This window comes from Danio rerio, chromosome 4, assembly GCF_049306965.1.
Source record: "Danio rerio strain Tuebingen ecotype United States chromosome 4, GRCz12tu, whole genome shotgun sequence".
Classification (NCBI taxonomy): Eukaryota; Metazoa; Chordata; class Actinopteri; order Cypriniformes; family Danionidae; genus Danio; species Danio rerio.
The window spans coordinates 73817501-73844693 of record NC_133179.1 but is presented as its reverse complement, the minus strand read 5'-3'; the positions used below and the strand labels follow the sequence as shown (position 1 = coordinate 73844693).

Below are 27193 nucleotides of genomic sequence, written 5' to 3'. Positions count from 1 at the left end.
ACCACACTCGCCGAGGGAGCCTTAGCGCCCTTTCGGCTCGCAGGCATCCGCATACTCGATTATCTCGACGACAGGCTAATTTTAGCCCACTCACGGGAGCAATTAAATATGCACAGAGACAAGGTGCTCCGGCACCTCTACCTGTTGGGGTTGCAGGTCAACCGAGAAAAGAGCAAACTCGCCCCTGTGCAGAGGATCTCTTTTCTCAGGATGGAGCTGGACTCGGTCACCATGGTAGCGCTCTCCGGAGAGGCGCCTGTTGCTGAACTGTCTGAGGGAGCTCGACAGCAAACTAGTGGTCCCACTGAAGTTCTTTCAGAGGCTCCTGGGGCATATGGCATTCGCTGCAGCCCTCACTCCGCTCGGACTGCTCCATATGGGACCACTTCAGCACTGGCTTCACGATCGAGTCCCAAGACGCGCATTGTATGCGGGCACACACCGAGTCTCTGTCACTGCGTTGTGTCGCTGCACCCTCAGCCCTTGGAACGACCCCTCGTTCCTGCAGGCCGGTGTGCCTCTGGGACAGGCGTCCAGTCATGTTGTTGTCTCAACAGATGCTTCCAACACGGGCTGGGGAGTCGTGTGTCGTGGGCATGCAGCTGCGGGCCTATGTAAAGGTGCCCAGCTGCATTGGCATATCAACCGCCTAGAGCTGTTGGCAGTGTTCCTCGCGCTCCACCGCTTTTTTCCGGTGTTGAAGCAGCAAAACGTGCTGGTCAGGACGGATAGTACGGCGGCTGCAGCGTATATCAACCGTATGGGAGGTATGCACTCTCGCCGCATGTCTCAGCTCGCCCACCGTCTGCTCCTCTGGAGTCAGCTGCAGAGGAGCAGTAAAATTGCTGCGAGCCATTCACATCCCAGGTATGCTCTACCGTGCAGCCAATGTGCTCTCACGGCAGCAAATTCACTCTGGAGAATGGAGACTCCATCCCGAGTCTGTCCAGCTGATATGGGCGCGTTTCGGGGAGGCCCAGATCGATCTGATTGCTTCCCCCGAGAATGCTTATTGCCAGTTGTTCTTTTCCCTGACCGAGGACTCGCTCGGCACGGATGCACTGGCCCACAGCTGGCCTCGGGGCACACGCAAGTATGCGTTTCCCCCAGTGAGCCTGCTCGTGCAGTTACTGTGCAAGGTCAGGGAGTACAAGGAGCAGGTCCTGCTAGTTGCGCCCCTCTGGCCCAACTGGACTGGGATATCAGAGCTCTCCCTCCTCGCGACGGCCCTCCCCTGGCAGATCCCTTTTAGAGAGCACCTACTCTCTCAGGGACAGGGCACCATCTGGCACCCTCGCCCCGATCTCTGGAACCTCTACGTGTGGTCAATAGACGCGAGGAAGACTTAGGTAACCTACCATCTGCGGTGGTTGATTCCATCACTCAGGCTAGAGCCCCCTCCACGAGGCGCGCCTACGCCCTGAAGTGGAGTCTATTCACTGAATGGTGTGTCTCTCGCAGAGAAGACCCCAGAACCTGCCAGATCAGTGTTGTGCTCTCCTTCCTTCAAGAGAAGCTGGAGAGCAGGCTGTCGCCCTCCACCCTCAAGGTTTACTTGGCTGCCATTTCCGCTCATCATGACGCGGTAGCTGGCAGCACCGTGGGAAAGCATAACCTCATCATCCGGTTCCTCAGAGGCGCTAGGCGAATTAGTCCAACTCGCCCCCCTCTCATGCCCTCTTGGTATCTCGCCCTCGTCCTCACGAGCCTGCGCACAGATCCCTTTGAGCCACTCGAATCAGTATCTTTAATATTTTTGTCCCTGAAGACAGCTCTGCTGGTCGCGTTGGCCTCCATTAAGAGGGTCGGGGACCTGGAGGCATTTTCGGTCAGTGACTCGTGCCTGGAATTCGGGCCGATTATGCTCATATTATCCTGAGACCACACCCGGATTATGTGCCCAAGGTTCCTACCACTGCCTTTAGAGACCAGGTAGTAACCCTGCAAGTGCTGTCCCCGGAGGAGGCAGACCCAGCCCTTTCCTTACTTTGTCCAGTTCGCGCTCTGCGCATCTATGTGGACCGTACTCAGTACTTTAGATCATCTGAGCAGCTCTTTGTCTGTTATGGCCGTCGGCAGCAGGGAAGTGCCGTATCCAAACAAAGATTATCCCACTGGATTGTGGAGGTCATTTCATGTGCTTATTTGAGGCGAGCCGTGTCCCCCGGGAATGCGTGCGCCCTCCACTCGAGTGTTGCATCCTCTTGGGCGTGTGCACGCGGCGCCTCTTTAACAGACATCTGTAGAGCTGCGGTCTGGGCGACACTCAACACATTTGCTAGGTTTTACAATCTGCGAGTGGAGCCGGTTTCCACAGGGGTATTAGGTAACCCTTGGTGATTGAGGTAACAACTCGGTGGGGTGTTGTAACACGCTTGCGGTGCCATTTTTCCCTTACACGGAGAGATGTGTACCTCCTTGTCAGTCAGTAAGTTCCCCGTTTGGTGAGCCCTGCAGATTCCTCCGTGGCCCCCAGCACTGACTCAGCGGAGGAGTCACTTGCTGGCCCACTACGTTGTAGGTCTGCCCGCTGGTCAGCCCGCGTTTTGGGTATAGGTGCCTGCTATGTGCGATCCCCACTAGGCGATCCCATATGCCTTTCCACCACGGTTCAGTCCCCCCTCTTGGGTGGACCCGTGCCTTCCCTATCCGCTAACCACCTTCTTATCTGCACTCCCCCTTCTCAGGGCTAGTCCATATGTAATTGCCATTTTGTCTCCCCCATTGGGTGCGGATGGTCTCTGCAGCGTCCTCCCTACTGGGATTGCACGCTTCCCAACGTACTTTCGAATTTCCAACAATTATCTAGACGCTAGCGACTCCCAAAAAATATACCTAATCCATAAAACTTCCTCTGAAGTGGGATAAGTTAGGGCCAGGGACACATTGGAGGACCGCGCCTCCCATGATGTGGGTGCGTCACTCTTGCTTGACTATCCTCTCATTGGAGGCGTTGGTAAGGTGCAGTCGTTATTGCGTTGTCCATAGTTCTCCCATACGTGGATTTTCTAGATCACATCCACCTATAGCATTGGAGTTCCCCACCCGAAAGGGAATGCTCAGGTTACAGAAGTAGCCCTTCGTTCCCCGAGGAGGGGAACGGAAATGCTATATTCCATCGCCATAATGACTGTCCCTTAGCTGTTAGCAAGTCTATTCAGCTTAAAAGGATGGCGTCTGCTCGCTCCACGTGTGCTTATATGCTGGGATAATTGGCAATGAAGCACACCTGCACAAGCTTACGCTGCCAATTCATTGGCTTTCATTGGCCCATTCAATACTCTTTCAGACAAGCAGCTTCTGAACCGAAACCTCCCATACGTAAATTTTCTACAATCAAATCCACCTATAGCATTTCAGTTCCCCTCCTCGGGGAACGAAGGGTTACTTCTGTAACCTGAGCGTTTGTGCTGTAATGCAGAAATACAACAAATTACTTTTCCAAGTTTGATAATATTGTACTTGTTACAATCTAAGTTACACAAGTAACAATGACACTCTTTAGCTCAAGGTTAAGTGGTGCTATTTATTCTGTTGTGTCCCTGTTACAACGTCTTTGATGTTAGTCTAGGGTAAAAGTAATAACATTTAAGAGGTGTGGTACCTTTACAAGATGATGGGTGAAAACAAAAGACACAATCAACAAAACTGCCAACAAAAGTGATTTAATGTACAAAAAAAGTGAAATCAGAATAATGCCCAAATATATATACACTCAGAAAAATATTTACAATAATAAAGTAACAAATTAAACAAAGTATCAAACAAAATTAGGTCAACTCAAGAGTAAGGGGACGCCAGTGAAGCCAAATCAAAGAAATAAATATAACAAAACAATTCTAACTCATAAGCGAAACCCTTACCTCACTAGAACATGAAAAGAAAAAGAAAAGAAAAAATCTTCAGCGCCGAGCGCCGTAATCTTACCTATTCTGAACTAAAAACAAAACAAATACATAAGTGGCATTCACTTTCTTACCTGGTGTTTTAAACAATGGATTGACTACGTGTATGTAAGATGGAAGTCGTACGACATCTTCCCTGTCCGCCTTACTCTGAGGACAAATTCAACTCTCAATGATCTGTTTTTAGGTTTGAGCAGGTAAGAGTTGTGCCAAAGTAACAAACAAACAATCGAATATAAATGTACAGAAATCACAATCTCGTTCAAAAATGGGCAGTAAATATACTAAATAATTTTATCCAAACGAAAGTTAAGCAAAATTAACGAATAACAAAATCATGTCGGCAAAAATACACAAAAACGGGATTAAAGGAAAGCGCGCTCATCCGCTCTCCCTGGCGTCCTTATATGTGACAGCGCCACGTCACCCAATGATGAGTGACTGGTCTCCTGACCAATCAGATTCCACGAAGGCGGACTTAAAGGATATGACAGGTAGAGATGGGGAGAGAGAAAGAGAGGGAGATAGAAAAAGAGAGAGAGAACGGGACGCAAAAATTCCACCAATATACGACAACCGTTACAGTCCCTGATGCTAAATGTCCAAGGTAAGAGAGTAACTGAGATAAAGAGTTAGTTTAGATTGGTTGAGGTGAGCAAGTAGCAGTCCTCTGCACCACATGATAAACATGTTTACATTTATGGTCAAGCAGTTAAACAAAAGCACAAATGCTAAAAGCAATGTCAGAAGCATAAAATCAAACAAACAAAAAGAGCCTTAATTATTGGGAGTAAAAATGTTTAAACTGACAAAATAAACAAAATTGACAACAGAAACACACACTAATTCCTTAAACATTAACAAGAGACAAGGGGTTCACAGAAATGAAATGCCACCCACATCACTACAGCATCACACAGAGAGAAGGATCACAAACAACAACGATAACGCTTTTCTAAAAGACTACAGTAAGCAGTAACTTGGATAAGCTTCACACAGTGGTGGTCTTTGGTACTTTCAGCAAAATTACAGTAAGACAGGACGGAGCTTTATCACTCTGACATCAGACTGCAGGATGGCAGACATGTTACTCAGCTTTTGAGCTGGTAATGTAAGAAAGTTAGAAAGAAAACTAAATAAAGATTAGATTAAATAAGCTATATAGAATGTTAAAAAAAACAGATCAAATATAATCCCCGACCACTTTTTTAGACCTATCTGCTCCTTAAATGCATCTCATCTCAGCACCTCACTGCATTTAGGCATGTAAACATGGTCAAGAGGATCTGCTGCAGGTCAAAGTGAGCATCAGTATGGGGAAGAAAGGGGATTTAAGTGACTTTGAACGTGGCATGGTTGTTGCTGGCAGACGGGCTGCTCTGAGTATTTCAGAAACTGCTGATCTACTGGGATTTTCACGCACAACCATCTCTAGGGTTTACAGAGAATGCTTCAACAAAGAGGAAATATCCAGTGAGCGGCAGTTCTGTGGGTGCAAATGCCTTGTTGATGAGGCCAGAGGTCAGAGGAGAATGGCCAGACTGGTTCCAGCTGATAGAAAGGCAACAAAAACTCAAATAAGCACTCGTTACAACCGAGATCTGCAGAAGAGCATCTCTGAACACACAACACGTCCAACCTTGAGGCGGATGGGCTACAGCAGCAGAAGAGCACACCGGGTGCCGCTCCTGTCAGCTAAGAACAGGAAACTGAGGCTACATTTCACACAGCCTCACCAAAACTTTAAAGAACCAAACTATTTTAAAGAACCAAAGCGAGGCTGTGGTGGGAAGAACAACAGAAGTGTAGGACCAGCACTGTTAACATTGCAGTAACATGCTGTGGAATACAAACCTCCAGCTATTGCCGAGATTTTAAAATGTAGAAATGGTTTAAACATCACTTTAATATAATTCAGTATGTTTAATTTAAATAATTAAAAGCAAGTTAGGCATCAAACAACATTACAATCTCTGTAAGAGAAATGTGCTCAAGTCTCCTCCTAGGCTTCAGTTCATGGCAGCAGTTAAACACTGTGAGGACGCTTTCCTACTTCAGTCTATGTAACCCGTTGAGTGATAAAACACTGCAGTCCTCTGCAGCACAGCCTTGTGTTGTCTGTAATAGTGTTGTTCCGGTACTGAAGTTTTAAAAGCGGCTAACATTGAAGTTGTTGACGTTGAAGTTAACATTGAAGTTAACGCTGAGTGTGGATGACTCAACGGATCTTCATGGCTGCTTCACGCTCCAATATCTGTGTATCTGTGTTTGTACTCAGTTTACCGCTCTTCACCCACTGCAAACACAGATACACAGAGACTGGAACACGAAGCAGCCGTGAAGATTAGTCGAGTCATCAAGATCGCTCGGCTCGTCTGTGTTTGTGCTCAGTAAACAGCGGTGGGTGAACTGATGATCTTCTTGGCCAATCACAGTCATTTCTGTTGAGCACGTGAACACAATGGCAGATCAGCGCTGTTTAAGAAAGCCATAAACAGTGCCTTAAATGTTAGCGGGAAATGGAGGGTTTTTCTTTTAATTCAGTATCGTCACAAGTCTATAATAGTGAAAGAATCAGTTCATTAACTTGTGTAGCTTCCCACAGTAATTTCACGAGCACTAGGGGTCATTCTCTGATGACTGGCGATTTATTGACTGGCTCACCATGAATATGACCAACCAACTCGAAATGCGGTGAAAACTGAATATACACAGAGTAAAACAGAATACAAAGAACATAAGTACATAAAGATATACATTATCTTCGTAAATCCTTGAAACAGAGGAAACTTTAACAACTTGAGTTTTGTACATGCACTGTTACAAACATGTTTTCTGCTATATAACAACAAAATTCACAAACAACACATATAGGATAAGTGTACTTACTTCATTGGCTGCTTATTACAAATAGAGAAACTTCTTATAGTGTCTTGTCATGCTTCTTGAATCCAGATGAATAAAACTGAAGCAGGGAAACAAATTCTTCTTCACTTGCCATGAGGTGCCTTTTTTCCCTAGTTACTCTTCTTCTTCTTAATATTATGAGTTTTATTGGCGGTTGGCATACAACTTTTAGGTGCATTACCACCACCTGCTGGTTAGGAGTGTGGGCCATGATTGCACTTTCTATGCATCTTTAGTAAAGTAAAAAAAATTAAATAATTCCTACACCACTTATATCTACATTCTTTTATCTAATTTAGACATTTGAAAAAAAAAAGTATTAAAAATTCTATACAGTCCTCATTTGACTTGTTTTTCAGCATTTTAACCAAATTAAAATTTGCATTGATTCTTTTCAAATTTAAAATAAACACTTTCTTCCTGGTTACTCTGTATGGTTTTCATAAAAAAAAAAGTTTCAACCCCAAACAACTCTGTACTTTGTCATTTTAAATTAAAAGTCTATGAAATAATTAAATAAGAAACACAAACTGATTCTCAGTCAGTTACCACTTGAGTTTGATAAATGGCATCTAAAACGCGTGTTTGGGAAAGAAAATGCTAGCTAGCACGCTCAGATCTCTCACGATTCCATCCAGCGAGAACGCGCACAGTCCGAGCGTGCTCACAAATGGTGCTCTTACAGAGACTTACACACAATGACAAAAGCAGTGCTTGACCTGAGAAAACTCGAGCACAACACAAGACATGGCAGGACTAGTGTCTGGACTCTAAACAAGAACCACTAAAACAAGAATTAACAAGACCAGAGTGGCAGAATCCTGACAAAGTGCTGTATAAATGTAATGGATTATTAATAGCGTTATCAGTAATAAAATAGATGTCCTTTAGTAAATAGTGTTAATCTTTGTCTCTATTGCAGGTCAGATGAGCAGCAGTGCTCAAACTGAAGTCAGTACTGATGTGAGTGCTGAAGCAGACGCAGTTGCAAATACTCCTTTACTCACTGGAAACACCAACGCAGATCCTGTGACCATGAACAGCTCAAACCCTACAGGAACTGGTACATCACTGCACTCTGCTCACCCAGACACACTGCTCATTAACTGTGATTGACCTTATGAATACAACTCTCATTAAAGTTCATGTTAGAATTGTATTTCTGTAAATCGAGCTTTACACTTAAAGCTCTGTAAATACAGCCAAACACTTAAAATTCACTAAGCCGACTCATGCTCATGTTAACTCATGCCAGCCACTTCTACTCCTGTCTGGAGCACAATGCTGCGCTCACCAAACAGGCGACTGTTCTGTGTCAGAGAACATGGATTTCCACACAGACAGGTGGCAGTATCTGTTTTCTCATCAAATAAAGGAAAACCAGAACTTTGTAAACAAAGCAGCTTTCGGTACCATTGTCAGTGTAATTGTCACTCACCATAGAGGGACTTGCTCCCACAAATAAGTTTGATAATCTACTAATCCACATAGTTTGGAAATATTTGAGAAATGTGGTAAATTCCTGGCTCTAAAATGTGCTCGCTCTTAACTTGAATCGTTTACTTAGTTACATCACTTTAGTTTTTGTCCAAGACTATCAGAGCTCTCTCTTCAGCTGATAATAACTCAATACACTGAATGGAACCACTCGATCTGAAGTTCACCTGTTAAAAGGTGACGTGTGTAACACACCAAACACACTAACCAGGCAGACACCAACCAAGGGTCCTATGCTGTCCAATGACCTGGCCTTAAAGCACTTTGAGCACTGAGAAAAGTGCTGTACAAATGTAATGGGTTATTAATAGTATTATCAGTAATAATATAGCTGTCTTTTAGTAAACAGTATTAATCTTTGTCTCTATTGCAGATCAGGCGAGCAGCAGTGATCATACTGCAGTCCGTCTTGATGTCCAAGCTGAAGGAGAAGCAAATGTAAATACTCCTGTACTCACTAGAAACACCTTCATGGGCCCAGTGTACTTCAACAGCAGCTCAAACACGACAGGAACCGGTACATCACTGCACTCTGCTCACTCAGACACACTGCTCATTAACTGATTGACATTATACTGTTCTTAATTAAGTTCATATAAGAATTGGATTTCTGTAAAGTAATAATTTTTCAGTCGCTCATGCTCAGTCATCAGGAGTCTGCATGGCTGTTGAAATAATTGAGCATTAGCTGAATAATAATCCAACCGCATGATCTCTATCACGCCTTTTATGCTGTACAAAGAGAGAAGACCTCCATCCCAGGAGCACACAAAGATAAGACCATAAACACAATCATTTACTACTCATTTGCACAGAAGAGTTGAACAAATATGGAATATAGAGTTGAACAAACAAAATCGACAGCAAAAAAGCTTAGAATAAAGTTGGAATAGAAGCATTACTGAAACAAGAACACATTGTAAAGCTGGCTCACACTGTGTAATGATACATGGACATCATTCTCATGTCAGACTGTAGGATCTCGGTTATCATTATGACAAACTGTACAACAATAAAGAATCCTTAAACATGAACACACAAGAAAGCTCATCTGGAGTTGGATGATATCCATCCATGACTGTGACGGGGTACTATACCTCTGTCAACGGAGTAAATTTACAGTTCTAATGGCGGACAAATATGGACATTGATTCCGGTCAGAGAATCAGGCAACGAAGAAGTAATCCTCTTCAAACTTCTTTAATAACAATTATTAAGCAGTCAGTGCCATCAAACTTTCCAAGTATGTTGTGGTCTGTAGAACAGATGAGGAATACAGTAGAAATATAAGGTATCTTTACACATTCACTTCAATGAGAAATCACACCATATATACAATGATTAAACAGTGATAATAAAGGAACAAATATATACGTTATAACAAACAAACTAATCAGTTAAATGGCAGTAAAAGGCAATAGGCGGAATGACGGAGCATATATTGCACACTGTATTCTCTCGCGGCTAGCGCGAGCGATATTTTCCCGCGATCGCGGCGCGATCGTCGTCATATATAACAGTCTCTTATATGAAAAAAGTAAATGTTCACTCAGTGATTGTCACATTATTACTCACATTTGGTGCATGAACGCACAACATGTCGGAAGAAAAGGAGCGCATTGTGATCTGGCCCGGCATCTGAGTATGGGAAGTTGCACCGCTAATAACAGTCCGTGTGAAACTCGCTAAATATTTTCGGTTCCTAGTGGGCTTTCTGACAATGACACATTCACTAACATGCGTTCTGAAATTATACCACACAGCAAACATTACAAATCTACAGCGTTATTTTGTCCACAACATGCCTCAATATTAAAACCAGGAAAATAAGCTGTTATGACATGTCTGTTAGGTGGGTTGAAGTTGTCCTTGGTTCTTGTTTGGAGGCTTGAGCCCCTGTGCCTTTTCTTCCTTAAAAGAAAGACGCTTTTTTTCTGAAGATAACAAATTAATATATTTTTCTTTTTAAAATAAAATATCTCTATATTTGTGTGCATGTTTTGTTTTCAGACAGCTGTCCCTGTGAAAAAAGATAAACCAAATATTAGGTCAGGAAACACTGAGACAGCAAATGATCAGCAGAGTATGCTGTAATTCTAAAAACTGTAATAGACACACTTCAATTCTGACTGATCCTGCATTATTCTGAGTAATCAACTTTGTTAACAACAATACAATATAAGATTTAAGTCAAATCACCTACCCCTGATTATTTAAGTTACCATACCATAAGTTGTAATGCTATTTAAAGGATCAAACAAATTACTTTATATGTGCAATTGTTATTTTTTCATAATGGGAAGCACAGGACATAATCATGTTTTACTTTAATAAAATATCTGTTTCCTCTCTCTTGTAAAGGTGCAGCTGTAGAGAACTGTAAAGCTCCTCCTGTTGATTACACAAACACCAGCAATGAACTAAAGGAGAAATTAAAGCAGAACTATGAGAAGATATTGGTTGGTAATTCACAGACAGGTCATCAAAAGTACCTGGATAATATTTACACTGATCTATATGTGGTGGAGAACGAGACTGGAGGAAGAGAGAATGACCATGAGGTGATACAGATAGAGTCAAAACACAAACAACAGGATAAACCAATCAGGTGTAATGACATGTTTAAAGTTCAGCCTGACACAGGTCAACAAAACAGAAGAGTCCTGACACTGGGGATTGCAGGAGTGGGAAAAACTGTCTCTGTTAATAAATTCATCCTAGACTGGGCTGAAGAAAAAGACAATCAGGAAATAGTCTTCATATTTCCACTGCCGTTCCGTAGACTGAATCGGATTAAACAAAAAAAGTACAGTCTCATAGGTCTGCTTAACAAGTACTTCTCTATTAAACCAGGAGGACTGAGCTCTCTTCCTGAAGAACAAGGGAAGGTCATGTTCATCTTTGATGGACTGGATGAATATCGCTTTGACTTGAACTTTGAGGAGGATGATGAATGTACTGAGGTTGATCAGGAAATGACAGTGAGTGAGATAATAACACATCTCTTAAAGGGACAACTGGTACCCTTATCCCTCATCTGGATCACATCCAGAACAGCAGCAGCCAGTCTGATACCCCGAGACTACATTGATCAGGTGACTGAGGTGCGAGGATTCAATGATGAACAGAAGGAGCAGTACTTCTTCCAAAACAGCAATGCTGAGGTTGCTGGAAACATCATCAGTCACATCTGGAAATCCAGGAGTCTGTACATCATGTGCTACATCCCTGTCTTCTGCTGGATCTCTCTCACTGTTCTTCAGCCTCTGCTGGGTCAAGAGAGCAATGAAAAAACACCCACAACTCTCACAGGGATGTACATCAACTTCTTACTGTCTCAAAAGCAGCAGATGAAAAAATATAGCAGCGATTCTGAACCTGAAGCCAATGCCAGGTTTTTTGCTGACATTGTTCTGAAGCTTGGGAAACTGGCCTTTAAACAGCTGGAGGAAGGAAATCTGATTTTCTACAAAACAGATCTGCAGAAGTGTGGACTAGATGTCGAGCAAGCATCTGTGTTCTCTGGATTATGTACTAGAATGTTTCAGGAGGAAAACCCCATCTCAGGGGAACAGGTGTACAGTTTTGTTCATCTCAGCGTTCAGGAGTTCATCGCTGCTCTCTATGTGTTTTATATTTACAAAAACAAGAAAGCAAATCCATTTCTTGATTTCTGGAAAAAGCTGACATGGAAACTCTCTACGAAGACCCTGTTTAAACTTCATAAAGCTGCAGTCAAGAAGACTTTACAAAGCAAGAATGGACACCTGGACCTTTTCCTCCGCTTCCTGCTGGGTCTCTCACTGGAGTCCAATCAGAGTGACCTGAAGGAGCTTCTGCCACGACTGAAGCGCAAAACTGAGAACATCAAAGACACGACAGACTATATCAAAGAGAAAATAGAGGAGGAGAAATCAGCAGAGAGGACCATCAACCTCTTCCACTGTCTGAATGAACTGAAGGATGAGTTTGTGGAGGACCTCCAGAAGAGTCTGAGCTCTGGAAATCTCACATCACAGGATCTGTCCTCTGCTCAGTGGTCGGGTCTGGTGTTTGTGCTCCTGATGTCAGAAGAGACTCAAGAGAAGTTTGAACTGCAGAAGTACAGAAGATCTGATGAAGCACTGATGAGACTGATGCCAGTGGTCAAAAACACCACAAGAGCACTGTAAGAGTTTTCTGGATACACTTTTGCCCATTTCACACATCGATTTGCAACACATCTGCAGCCCATGAGTCATATACATGCAGAGCAGAAACAGCACAGACTATTTGTGCTTTCACATCAAACATGTATCACTGATCTCCTGCTGTACACAATATCTGTTCTGCTTATGTTTACTCCACTTTCAGACATTCTTTTCAATACTTTGACTCTCTTTTTACACAATACAATAATATAATCTCATTTCAAAACTGATAGCTCTAATATGTTAACATGAGTTTGGAAAACGGAGAAAGTTTTTAATAATGATAACTAATAATTAATTATCACACAAAACTGTCAATTCATAGAAAAATAATAATTTGATGTTTATTTTACAGCCTTGTATTCTCCCTTAAATTCAGTATTTACAGAGTCCTTATAGTGATTTTACCTTTGCTCAAACTAAAACACAACATTCAAGTGTTTTTGTCTCTGCTCTGGATTAATAGATGAATGCAAAATCATTATTTCTCTTTTCCCCTCACAGCCTTCAGAGCTGTAATCTCACTGCTTATTCTTGTGAGAGTTTGTCTTCAGCTCTACAATCCTCAAACTGTGTGCTGAGAGAGCTGGACCTGAGTAACAATGACCTGCAGGATTCAGGAGTGAAGAAGCTCTCTGATGGACTGAAGAGTCAACACTGTAAACTGGACACACTGAGGTCTGAATTCAAACACCTGACTGACTGACTGACTGACTGATTGATTGATTGATTGATTAAAGTTATTATTTACATGAAGTGAGTGACAAAAAAATACAATCTAAATTTGATTTGTTTTCTTATTTCTCAGATTTGTTACGTGTAAACTCACTGCTGATTCCTGTGAGAGTTTGTCTTCAGCTCTACAATCCTCAAACTGTGTGCTGAGAGAGTTGGACCTGAGTAACAATGACCTGCAGGATTCAGGAGTGAAGCTTCTCTCTGATGGACTGAAGAGTCAACACTGTAAACTGGACACACTGAGGTAAATGATTCTCCACTCTACAATAACTACAAAAATATTTCATAATAGCCCACATTATTTCATATTAGAGCTCTTCATGCTTGAACATGTTAACCCTGGGTGATACTAAACCCCGGATGACAGGAATTATGGTTTATCAGTAATTGTGTTTCACACTGCTCATACTATACCTGTAGTTAACAAATAACCACCCAGAGTATTAATTATCAGATGATTTATTAACTGTACATCCTGCATAAATAAAAGAGCGGCAGAATAAATGCAGGAGCGGCAGAATAAATGCAGGAGCGGCAGAATAAATGCAGGAGCTCCAGAATAAATGCAGGAGCTCCAGAATAAATGCAGGAGCTCCAGAATAAATGCAGGAGCGGCAGAATAAATGCAGGAGCTCCAGAGTAAATGTAGGAGCGCCAGAATAAATGCAGGAGCGCCAGAATAAATGCAGGAGCGCCAGAATAAATGCAGGAGCGGCAGAATAAATGTCGGAGCGCCAGAATAAATGCAGGAGCGCCAGAATAAATGCAGGAGCGCCAGAATAAATGCAGGAGCGCCAGAATAAATGCAGGAGCGCCAGAATAAATGCAGGAGCGCCAGAATAAATGCAGGAGCGGCAGAATAAATGCAGGAGCGCCAGAATAAATGCAGGAGCGCCAGAATAAATGCAGGAGCGCCAGAATAAATGCAGGAGCGGCAGAATAAATGCAGGAGCGGCAGAATAAATGCAGGAGCGGCAGAATAAATGCAGGAGCGCCAGAATAAATGCAGGAGCGGCAGAATAAATGCAGGAGCGCCAGAATAAATGCAGGAGCGCCAGAATAAATGCAGGAGCTCTAGAATAAATGTAGGAGCGGCAGAATAAATGCAGGAGCTCCAGAATAAATGCAGGAGCGCCAGAATAAATGCAGGAGCGCCAGAATAAATGTAGGAGCTCCAGAATAAATGCAGGAGCGCCAGAATAAATGCAGGAGCGCCAGAATAAATGCAGGAGCGCCAGAATTAATGTTGGAGCGCCAGAATAAATGCAGGAGCGCCAGAATAAATGCAGGAGCGCCAGAATTAATGTTGGAGCGCCAGAATAAATGCAGGAGCGCCAGAATAAATGCAGGAGCGCCAGAATAAATGCAGGAGCGCCAGAATAAATGCAGGAGCTCCAGAATAAATGCAGGAGCGCCAGAATAAATGCAGAAGCTCTAGAATAAATGCAGGAGCGCCAGAATAAATGCAGGAGCGCCAGAATTAATGTTGGAGCGCCAGAATAAATGCAGGAGCGCCAGAATAAATGCAGGAGCGCCAGAATAAATGCAGGAGCGCCAGAATAAATGCAGGAGCGCCAGAATAAATGCAGGAGAATAAATGCAGGAGCGCCAGAATAAATGCAGGAGAATAAATGCAGGAGTGCCAGAATAAATGCAGGAGCGCCAGAATAAATGTAGGAGCTCTAGAATAAATGCAGGAGCTCCAGAATAAATGCAGGAGCGCCAGAATAAATGCAGGAGAATAAATGCAGGAGCGCCAGAATAAATGCAGGAGCGCCAGAATAAATGCAGGAGCGCCAGAATAAATGCAGGAGCGCCAGAATAAATGCAGGAGCGCCAGAATAAATGTAGGAGCTCTAGAATAAATGCAGGAGCGCCAGAATAAATGCAGGAGCGCCAGAATAAATGCAGGAGCTCCAGAATAAATGCAGGAGCGCCAGAATAAATGCAGGAGCGCCAGAATAAATGTAGGAGCGCCGGAATAAATGCAGGAGAATAAATGCAGGAACGCCAGAATAAATGCAGGAACGCCAGAATAAATGCAGGAGCGCCAGAATATATGCAGGAGCGCCAGAATAAATGTAGGAGCGCCAGAATAAATGCAGGAGCGCCAGAATAAATGCAGGAGCTCCAGAATAAATGCAGGAGCGCCAGAATAAATGCAGGAGCTCCAGAATAAATGCAGGAGCTCCAGAATAAATGCAGGAGCTCCAGAATAAATGCAGGAGCGCCAGAATAAATGCAGGAGCGCCAGAATAAATGCAGGAGCTCCAGAATAAATGCAGGAGCGCCAGAATAAATGCAGGAGCGCCAGAATAAATGTAGGAGCGCCAGAATAAATGCAGGAGAATAAATGCAGGAGCGCCAGAATAAATGCAGGAGCGCCAGAATAAATGCAGGAGCGGCAGAATAAATGCAGGAGCGCCAGAATAAATGCAGGAGCGCCAGAATAAATGCAGGAGCGCCAGAATTAATGCAGGAGCGCCAGAATTAATGTTGGATCGCCAGAATAAATGCAGGAGCGCCAGAATAAATGCAGGAGCTCCAGAATAAATGCAGGAGCTCCAGAATAAATGCAGGAGCGCCAGAATAAATGCAGGAGCGCCAGAATAAATGCAGGAGCGCCAGAATAAATGCAGGAGCGCCAGAATAAATGCAGGAGCGCCAGAATTAATGTTGGAGCGCCAGAATAAATGCAGGAGCGCCAAAATAAATGCAGGAGCGCCAGAATAAATGCAGGAGCGCCAGAATAAATGCAGGAGCGCCAGAATTAATGTTGGAGCGCCAGAATAAATGCAGGAGCGCCAGAATAAATGCAGGAGCGCCAGAATAAATGCAGGAGCGCCAGAATAAATGCAGGAGCGCCAGAATAAATGTAGGAGCTCTAGAATAAATGCAGGAGCGCCAGAATAAATGCAGGAGCGCCAGAATAAATGCAGGAGCTCCAGAATAAATGCAGGAGCGCCAGAATAAATGCAGGAGCGCCAGAATAAATGCAGGAGCGCCAGAATAAATGCAGGAGCGCCAGAATAAATGCAGGAGCGCCAGAATAAATGTAGGAGCGCCAGAATAAATGCAGGAGCGCCAGAATAAATGTAGGAGCGCCAGAATAAATGCAGGAGAATAAATGTAGGAGCGCCAGAATAAATGCAGGAGCGCCAGAATAAATGCAGGAGCTCCAGAATAAATGCAGGAGCGCCAGAATAAATGCAGGAGCGCCAGAATATATGCAGGAGCGCCAGAATAAATGTAGGAGCGCCAGAATAAATGCAGGAGCGCCAGAATAAATGCAGGAGCTCCAGAATAAATGCAGGAGCGCCAGAATAAATGCAGGAGCTCCAGAGTAAATGTAGAAGCGCCAGAATAAATGCAGGAGCGCCAGAATAAATGCAGGAGCGCCAGAATAAATGCAGGAGCTCCAGAATAAATGCAGGAGCTCCAGAATAAATGCAGGAGCTCCAGAATAAATGCAGGAGCGCCAGAATAAATGTAGGAGCGCCAGAATAAATGCAGAAGCGCCAGAATAAATGCAGGAGCGCCAGAATAAATGCAGGAGAATAAATGCAGGAGCGCCAGAATAAATGCAGGAGCGCCAGAATAAATGCAGGAGCGCCAGAATAAATGCAGGAGCTCCAGAATAAATGCAGGAGCGCCAGAATAAATGCAGGAGCGCCAGAATAAATGCAGGAGCGCCAGAATAAATGCAGGAGCGCCAGAATAAATGCAGGAGCGCCAGAATAAATGTAGGAGCGCCAGAATAAATGCAGGAGCGCCAGAATAAATGCAGGAGCGGCAGAATAAATGCAGGAGCGCCAGAATAAATGCAGGAGCGCCAGAATAAATGTAGGAGCTCCAGAATAAATGCAGGAGCTCCAGAATAAATGCAGGAGCGCCAGCGTAAATGCAGGAGCGCCAGAATAAATGTAGGAGCTCCAGAATAAATGCAGGAGCTCCAGAATATATGCAGGAGCGCCAGAATAAATGTAGGAGCGCCAGAATAAATGCAGGAGCGCCAGAATAAATGCAGGAGCTCCAGAATAAATGCAGGAGCGCCAGAATAAATGCAGGAGCGCCAGAATAAATGCAGGAGAATAAATGCAGGAGCGCCAGAATAAATGCAGGAGCGCCAGAATAAATGCAGGAGCGGCAGAATAAATGCAGGAGCGCCAGAATAAATGCAGGAGCGCCAGAATAAATGCAGGAGCGCCAGAATTAATGCAGGAGCGCCAGAATTAATGTTGGATCGCCAGAATAAATGCAGGAGCGCCAGAATAAATGCAGGAGCTCCAGAATAAATGCAGGAGCTCCAGAATAAATGCAGGAGCGCCAGAATAAATGCAGGAGCGCCAGAATAAATGCAGGAGCGCCAGAATAAATGCAGGAGCGCCAGAATTAATGTTGGAGCGCCAGAATAAATGCAGGAGCGCCAGAATAAATGCAGGAGCGCCAAAATAAATGCAGGAGCGCCAGAATAAATGCAGGAGCGCCAGAATAAATGCAGGAGCGCCAGAATTAATGTTGGAGCGCCAGAATAAATGCAGGAGCGCCAGAATAAATGCAGGAGCGCCAGAATAAATGCAGGAGCGCCAGAATAAATGCAGGAGCGCCAGAATAAATGTAGGAGCTCTAGAATAAATGCAGGAGCGCCAGAATAAATGCAGGAGCGCCAGAATAAATGCAGGAGCTCCAGAATAAATGCAGGAGCGCCAGAATAAATGCAGGAGCGCCAGAATAAATGCAGGAGCGCCAGAATAAATGCAGGAGCGCCAGAATAAATGCAGGAGCGCCAGAATAAATGCAGGAGCGCCAGAATAAATGTAGGAGCGCCAGAATAAATGCAGGAGCGCCAGAATAAATGTAGGAGCGCCAGAATAAATGCAGGAGAATAAATGTAGGAGCGCCAGAATAAATGCAGGAGAATAAATGCAGGAACGCCAGAATAAATGCAGGAGCGCCAGAATAAATGCAGGAGCTCCAGAATAAATGCAGGAGCGCCAGAATAAATGCAGGAGCGCCAGAATATATGCAGGAGCGCCAGAATAAATGTAGGAGCGCCAGAATAAATGCAGGAGCGCCAGAATAAATGCAGGAGCTCCAGAATAAATGCAGGAGCGCCAGAATAAATGCAGGAGCGGCAGAATAAATGCAGGAGCTCCAGAGTAAATGTAGAAGCGCCAGAATAAATGCAGGAGCGCCAGAATAAATGCAGGAGCGCCAGAATAAATGCAGGAGCTCCAGAATAAATGCAGGAGCTCCAGAATAAATGCAGGAGCTCCAGAATAAATGCAGGAGCGCCAGAATAAATGTAGGAGCGCCAGAATAAATGCAGAAGCGCCAGAATAAATGTAGGAGCGCCAGAATAAATGCAGAAGCGCCAGAATAAATGCAGGAGCACCAGAATAAATGCAGGAGAATAAATGCAGGAGCGCCAGAATAAATGCAGGAGCGCCAGAATAAATGCAGGAGCGCCAGAATAAATGCAGGAGCTCCAGAATAAATGCAGGAGCGCCAGAATAAATGCAGGAGCGCCAGAATAAATGCAGGAGCTCCAGAGTAAATGTAGAAGCGCCAGAATAAATGCAGGAGCGCCAGAATAAATGCAGGAGCGGCAGAATAAATGCAGGAGCGCCAGAATAAATGCAGGAGCGCCAGAATAAATGTAGGAGCTCCAGAATAAATGCAGGAGCTCCAGAATAAATGCAGGAGCGCCAGCGTAAATGCAGGAGCGCCAGAATAAATGTAGGAGCTCCAGAATAAATGCAGGAGCTCCAGAATAAATGCAGGAGCGCCAGAATAAATGCAGGAGCGCCAGAATAAATGCAGGAGCGCCAGAATAAATGTAGGAGCGCCAGAATAAATGCAGGAGTGCCAGAATAAATGCAGGAGAATAAATGCAGGAGCGCCAGAATAAATGCAGGAGCTCCAGAATAAATGCAGGAGCGCCAGAATAAATGCAGGAGCGCCAGAATAAATGTAGGAGCGCCAGAATAAATGTAGGAGCGCCAGAATAAATGCAGGAGAATAAATGCAGGAGCGCCAGAATAAATGCAGGAGCGCCAGAATAAATGCAGGAGCTCCAGAGTAAATGTAGAAGCGCCAGAATAAATGCAGGAGCTCCAGATTAAATGCGGGAGCGCCAGAATAAATGCAGGAGCGCCAGAATAAATGTAGGAGCACCAGAATAAATGCAGGAGCGCCAGAATAAATGTAGGAGCTCTAGAATAAATGCAGGAGATCCAGAATAAATGTAGGAGCGTCAGAATAAATGCAGGAGCGCCAGAATAAATGCAGGAGCGCCAGAATAAATGCAGGAGCTCCAGAATAAATGCAGGAGCGCCAGAATAAATGCAGGAGCGCCAGAATAAATGCAGGAGCGCCAGAATAAATGCAGGAGCGCCAGAATAAATGCAGGAGCTCCAGAATAAATGCAGGAGCGCCAGAATAAATGCAGGAGCTCCAGAATAAATGCAGGAGCGTCAGAATAAATGCAGGAGCATATTTCTCGTGCTGTCCGGGGGGAGGGCTCTGAGCTCGAGGAGACACCCCAACTCGAGATATTCCCCTTATCAGGAAACAAAGAAGAGTTGGGATTCGAGCGAAGTATCTAGCCCGGCCCCAGAACGCTCCCACTGGGAATGCAATGCAAGAGGTGAGGTGACGGGGTGGTAAACAAATGCTAAAGTCGTGAGATGCTGCAGGTAAGACAGCTTTGGTATATATATGGGTTGTTCAAGAACTGATTCGATGATGGGATAATTGTCAATGACGTATTCGATACTGAAACTTCTGCGCATGCTCCTCCCGAAATTTGTTTACAAAACATCACTTCATGAGTTCGCACTTGCATTCGTTTAAGTATAAAGCATATTTGGCGTGCTGTCCGGGGGGAGGGCTCTGAGCTCGAGGAGACACCCCAACTCGAGTTGTTCCCCTTATTAGGCAACAAAGAGGAGTTGGGATTCGAGCGAAGTATCTAGCCCGGCCCCAGAACGCTCCCCAAAAATAGCTATTGGTTACAGGACAGCAGCCAGACAATGTGCAAGCCCCCCAAAATTTGCTGGTCTAAAAAATTTGGAGGGGTGCTGTTGAGTTATAAGGTATGTGTTTCGGGAGGAAGCAGTTGCTGTGTTGATAGTGGTGCATAATGAATGTCTCCAGCAAGAGTGTCTGCTCCCACGGGAGACGGGCGTCCCGTAGGAGCGGTCACTGCGTTAGCAATGGTGCATAAGAAGATGTGCATCTCCCATAGGAGTGGTCACTGCACTAGCAGTAGTGTGTAATCAAGTGTGTGTCTCCCGTGGGAGCAGTCACTGCGCTGTCAGTGGTGCAAAATTGTAAGGTGTACGTCTCCCGTAGAAGCGGTTACTGCGCTTGCAGTTGTGCATAATTATAAGCTGTACATCTCCTGTAGGAGCGGTCGCTGCGCTTGCAGTGGTGCATAATATCAATGTATGCGTCCCCCTTAGGAGCAGTCACTGCGTTAGCAATGGTGCATAATAAGATGTGCATCTCCCGTAGGAGTGGTCACTGCACTAGCAGCAGTGTGTAATCAAGTGTGTGTCTCCCGTAGGAGCGGTTACTGTGCTTGCAGTGGTGCATAATAATAAGGTGTATGTCTCCCGTGGGAGAAGTCATTGCGCTTGCAGTGGTGCTGTTATGGTTATTTAAGATGGAAAGGCTAGGGTTAACGCAACATTTAAAAAGGATGACCCTTTTATGAATGGTGGTGGCAATTGAACAGACAAACAACCAAATTATGCCAAAATGTTTATAATTTAAAACATATTTATTTTACAAAGTGGATAACTGATAAACAAAGTTAATACGAGATAAAGAAAACAAGAATAAATAAATGGTTGTAATAAAGGGGAGGAGGAACAAAAGTGGCGCCAAAGAGAAGAAAATAATATAACAAAACACAACTCTAACTAGAACCCACAATCTCTATACTATCTAATAAAAGAAAGAGAAAGAAAAGTCTTCAGCGTTTTCACGGCCTATCTAAACTACACTTCTAAACACAAACGTAAACAAAACGTACAATTAGTGGCGCACACTTCTAAACTAGTGTGTATAATACATTGGTATCTCCTACATATAGCAACATGTAGGTCACGTAACATCTACCCTGTTCCTCGAATCCCACTGATGTCGTATATCTGGTAATCAGAGAGAAAACACAATTAGAACACTTTTAAAGATCGATTTCAGCACAAATGATTATAACACACATAACACAAGAAACTGTCACATAATCCAGCTATCCAGCAAAACACACAGTCAACCAACATAGCAAACACACAACAGTGAGCAAGCAAAAAGCAAAAATCAAGCTAGCTTTCAACTGCACCCGCTTCCTTTTAAAGTGGGGAAGTCTGCTTGTGATTGGACAATGATGACATCATCGCAAACGGTAATGATGACTGGCATCTAGCTTGGCCAATAGGTAGATGAGCTGGGCGGACCTAAAGAAAATGATAGGTAGAGAAGGAGCAAGAGAGAAAAAAAAATACAAACAAACACAGGCACAGATACTGAGCCGTAACAATAGACATAAATACTATTTAAAGCTAAAATCAGCAGATGTGCTCACTAATTAGTGAAGTTAAACCAATTACTACAGTCAGATGTGCTTCAGACTATTAAACACACCAGATTAACAAATACATATTGTGTTTATCCTCTACACAGGCTACAGTTCTGTAATCTCACTGTTGAGTGCTGTGAGAGTTTGTCTTCAGCTCTACAATCCTCAAACTGTGTGCTGAGAGAGCTGGACCTGAGTAACAATGACCTGCAGGATTCAGGAGTGAAGAAGCTCTCTGATGGACTGAAGAGTCAACACTGTAAACTGGACACACTGAGGTCTGAGTTTAAGTATCTGACTGATTGATTGATTGATTTTTTTGCTTTGTTACATCAGTCTGATCACATTAACTGTGTGTTTTTAGTAATGTGTGCTCTTTCTCAGATTGATGACGTGTAAACTCACTGCCGATTCTTGTGAGAGTTTGTCTTCAGCTGTACAATCCTCAAACTGTGTGCTGAGAGAGCTGGACCTGAGTAACAATGACCTGCAGGATTCAGGAGTGAAGAAGCTCTCTGATGGACTGAAGACTGTGAACTGTAAACTGGAGAAACTGAGGTCTGAGTTTAAACACCTGCTTGATTTTTTTTTCTCTTCTTCATTCTTTTATATCACATTTTACCTGTTTTTATGTTTTGTTTTGTTTTTACGCATTTTTATTATTTGTTTTTATTTTTATTTTACTTGTTTCTTTTATTCTCGTTTATGTAAAGCACTTTGAATTGCCACTGTGTATGAAATGTGCTATATAAATAAACTTGCCTTGCCTTGATTGATTGATTGATTGATTGATTGATTGATTGATTGATTGATTAATTTATTGATTGACTGATTTTTTGTTTTGTTTTGCCTGTTCACATTAACAGTGTGTTTTTTAGTAATGTGTGTTCTTCTTTCTCAGATTGGTCATGTGTAAACTCACTGTTCAGTGCTGTGAGAGTTTGTCTTCAGCTCTACAATCCTCAAACTGTGTGCTGAGAGAGCTGGACCTGAGTAACAATGACCTGCAGGATTCAGGAGTGAAGCTTCTCTCTGATGGACTGAAGAGTCGACACTGTAAACTGGACACACTGAGGTAAATGATTCTCCACTCTACAGATACAGTTTCATATTGGGTTACCTGATGTGGAGCTCCATTCAGTGGATTGACAGAAGAAAAAACAAAACATTTACAGGGTTGTGATTTTAATCATAGCTTTAATAATGTATGTTTATCTATAAATATATTTAAAAGCTTTACTTAGTCTATTATGAAATGTTGCACTTTCAGAGCTTCTCTTTTTCCAATATACCCAAATGTGACTTAAAGTTAAAGGAATCCGTTTATTTTAATGATCTTTATAATGAATTACCTCTGAATTATTTATTCATATTTTATATTTTTATATTTATATCTGTTGTGTCCTGGTGAAGTTTAGACATGCTCTGCTGTTTGTTCAGTTTGCAGTTTCTTCTAAACATATAAAAGTCTCACGACACTCTTAATATTATCTAAACCAGTGGTCCACAACCTTTTTCTAACTGCGGACCGGTCAACGTGAATCCACTGTGTACTCATATGGAACTTTATTAGCACATTGCTCCAACATTACAATGCTATTATAACATTAGGAAGTAATAACTTTATTAACACATTGCTCCAACAATATAACATATTATAACATCAGTACCGCTAAATCAATGGGAGCCCTGAGCTTGTTTCTTTGCAACGAGATGGTCCATAGAAGGAAGATTGCTGGAAAGAGCGCGTGCACGTCTAGAACGTGCTGACGTGAGACGTCTGCTTTAGCCAATCAGAACAGTCAGACGCATTCACGTCCGCGCGGTTTATGAGAATAAAAGCCTTTGAATATTTTTCCAGACACATTTAGCTGCTAGAAATTAGTCACATAACGTTTATATGTTCACTTTAATGCCAACCGTATAAATAATTATCGATAAGATGCTTATGATAAGCCGCTGTTTGTTTACCTTCAAGCTTTGCATGTGCCTGTGAAACAGCCTGTGGGCGCAGCACACACACATACAGTATCATGTACATCTCGACATGCGAAAGTGTTTCTCAAACTCCTTTAACAGTGAAGACTGGTGATCGTGCAGCAGCTTGGTGAGTGAGGGCGCAGGCTCAGTCTCACACAAAATCCACGCTAATGTTTAAAAACACGTCCGATATGCCTCTGTTCACGCGCCGTCCCCACAAATCCAGTTTAAATGCAGCTTCTTTATCTGCCAACTTAAAGATAATTCATTCTTGTTCAGCCCGGTACTGATTGATCCACGCACCAGCACCCGCCTGGGGGTTGAAGACCACTGATCTAAACCACTACAATAATATGAAGACACACTATAAGCATGTATTCAGCAGTTTACTGTAAGAGACCTGGTGAACTGATGTATTTACTACACATGCATCTGAAAATAACCCTGATTACTCATTCACATGAAGCAATATATTGACTGAAGATCTTCTGTCAGAGAGGCTGTGTGTGAAGGAGAGTCAGCGCTCATGATTATTGATCAGGTGTTTCTCAGCTGACAGAATAAAAGTCCCCTAATGCTCCATCAGTGTGAATGTGACTGTCAGGCTGGTGAAAGAGACATTAAGAGAGCGGGTTTGTGTTTGTTTTAGTTTATTTACATCATCGTCCACAATATAATATACAAATGAAGATCAGGTCATGTTCTGTTGCTCTTCATACAGTAAAGTTTGATCTACAAGCTGAAGTTGGTGACTGTCAGGGCTGTAGTACTCGAGTCCAGACTCAAGACGTTTCTTTCTATAGTCTAGGACTCGCTAATATTCAGACATGAACTTGGTCCAGCAATAGCCATTGGTTGAGTGTGTTTGTCTGGAAAACAGGTAATATCACTGTTAAATCCACTGTGAGTCTAGAATGGGCACTGACAACTCTCGTGTGATTCGCTTCCCTGCTGAAAAATCCAGTTTGAACCAGCCTAGGCTGGTTGGCTGTTTTTAGCTGTTTGACCAGGCTGGTTTTAGAGGGGTTTTGGCCATTTCCAGGCTGGTTTAAGCTGGACATAGCTGGTTTTGGCTGGGCTCCCGGCCTGCCTAGGCTGGTTAAGCTAGTTTTAGCTGGATTTAGCTGGTCATTTTCCTGCCTGACCAGCTAAGACCAGGCTGGAAATGGCTGGAAACCAATCTGGAAATGGCCAAAAACCCTCTAAAACCAGCCTGGTCAAACAGCTAAGACCAGCCAAGGCTGGTTCAAGCTGGATTTTTCAGTAGGGTTGTCTGTCAATATGAGTGCCCTGGTCACTCAGACACATGTGGGACACCGCTCTGTTTCTTAAGACTCCTGGCGGCTAAAGCTAAACTAATAGAGCTGATGTTTAGCTGAGAGCTAGCTAACGTTAACTGCTAGCATGTCCCACCCTAAACATAAGAGTTAGCATTCGCACTGGTTAGAAAGCAGTGAAGGTGATATAATATAATGTATGTCTGATATCTGCACATTTAGGGAGCATCTTTAAAGTCTGGACACCTGATTAGGGCTGGGCGATGTGGATTTGAGTAGATCAGGTTAGATTAGATTAGATAATCCACATTATTGAGGGAAGATAATCTAGTGAAGTGATCAAGTAAATGTCGGCCCAGTCTGTAAGTGTAGATGGTCTAGTAATAACACGACACTTCCCTTTAGATTGTAGATGAATGCATATGCTAAAGCTTTATTTCATGTGTCAGTCGCTCCATCTCACCCACAGGAACAGGCTGACAGACATCTAGAATGACTTTAACACACAAATAAAGCAAACAAAGCTCCAGACATGTGAAGGAGAGATCGGGCCTTTTGCTCATGAGTATAATCTGAGGTTTAGACCCCCTCACACGCTTTGGAGAGGAATGTGTGAGTGAAAGAGAAAGCGGATGGCCAATCATGAGCTGCGGCCTCAACACATTACACACATATTAGTCTGAGCACTGGCTAGACAGTATCTATAGGCTGTATCATATTTGCTTGTCCACAGTTTTAGTAGTTAATAAATGCGTCTTGATGATGCTGTGATGTAGGGATGGACGAGAGTGTGAAGCTGCATTGAGTTTGTGCTGGCCATCCTCCAAGATAAGCAGCTCAGCATCTGTCTGTTGCTCTGTCCCGCCTGGGTGTTTTGGTCATTCAGAGGAGTTCACCAGCGCTTCTGTCTTCTCCAGTTATTCCTCTTCAGAGATCGTGTGTGTGTGTGTGTGTGTGTGTGTGTGTGTGCATGTGTGTGTGGACATGTTTCATGACAGATGTGAGGGGAGAGACGAGATTATCAGACATCAGGATATCTTTAAAGGCGATTATTAATAAATATTGTCTGACATCTCTGTGTAGCAGCCCTTCAGCTTTCAATAAATAGGCAGAGAGTTTTGACGGGTGCATTTAAAATGGTTTATTTGGATGCAATAAAGTTCATCACATAAATCATCATTTTCTCAGTTCTTTGTTGTAAACACCGAAGCATCAAAAGACCAAAAGCACCGTAAAACTAGAGAAAACAAACGAACAGCATAGAAAAATAAACAACAAACATTTACAAAACATCTAACATTTTCCAAATAAATCAAACAATAAACAAAACATCCCTCGCTCTGCTTGCCGAAGGGACACTAAAAGCTCAAGACATTCTTCCGAGCTGTACCTGTTAGCTCGTGAACAAACGTGAATTGCTCTTACTCTGCTTTGTCTCACTTAAATCCTATTAGTCTAGAGCGCCCTCCTGTGGTGACTCCAATTAGGGCAAGCAAAGTGAGTGCATTAAATCATGGGCAGTTACACCCAGCCCTACACCTGATTACACATCTCAGACCTCTGTAACATTTGAGTAAATGTCTTACAGTCATCCAACCAGCTGTAATCCTGCATCTAGGTGTCGATCATCTACAAATCACACTTATAATGTTTTAAAATCAACTATAAAACCATGTTAAGATGCTACATTATTTGTGTGTGTGTGCTGATGCGAGGGCTGGATCAATAAGGAGAGCTGATCAGGATGTGTGTGTTCATCACTGCTGTTGACATGAGCAGAAACAGCAGTCAGCATCTTCACAACACAAAGAGATGTGTGATTGTCCAACTGTGTGATGTGGACTATTGCTGTGTTTGTAGATTGTCTGGCTGTATGGTGACAGAGGAAGGCTGTGGTTTTCTGTCTTCAGCTCTGACTTCAAACCCCTCACACCTGAGAGAGCTGGATCTGAGCTACAATCATCCAGGAGATTCAGGAGTCAAGCTGCTCTCTGAACAACTGGAGGATCCAAACTACACACTGGACAAACTCAAGTATGTGGAGCAGCACTGCCTTTTTTATTGTGAATACAGATACTTTGATACTTCACTGCTCTTCTAGTGTCCAGATAT

At 43.4% G+C, this 27193-nt stretch overlaps 3 protein-coding genes across 3 annotated transcripts in view; 2 read left to right on the top strand and 1 right to left on the bottom strand.

Moving 5' to 3' along the window:
- The window catches only part of LOC110438442 (protein NLRC3-like), a 367431-nt gene that overhangs the window by 158736 nt on the left and 181502 nt on the right, over positions 1-27193 (top strand). The gene's annotated exons all lie outside the window — the stretch shown is intronic.
- si:ch73-389k6.1 overlaps positions 1-27193 on the bottom strand; it is a 778105-nt gene that overhangs the window by 621370 nt on the left and 129542 nt on the right. The window lies entirely within an intron of this gene.
- Positions 1-27193, top strand: part of LOC137491583 (uncharacterized) — a 46746-nt gene that overhangs the window by 16239 nt on the left and 3314 nt on the right. The window contains exons 2-10 of the mRNA XM_068220841.2: positions 7735-7875; positions 8683-8826; positions 10671-12477; positions 13004-13177; positions 13308-13481; positions 21929-22102; positions 22209-22382; positions 22726-22899; positions 26942-27115. Of these exons, the coding sequence (XP_068076942.2) occupies positions 7740-7875; positions 8683-8826; positions 10671-12477; positions 13004-13177; positions 13308-13481; positions 21929-22102; positions 22209-22382; positions 22726-22899; positions 26942-27115 (3131 nt within the window). The 5' untranslated portion in view covers positions 7735-7739. The remainder of the gene's footprint in view (positions 1-7734; positions 7876-8682; positions 8827-10670; positions 12478-13003; positions 13178-13307; positions 13482-21928; positions 22103-22208; positions 22383-22725; positions 22900-26941; positions 27116-27193) is intronic.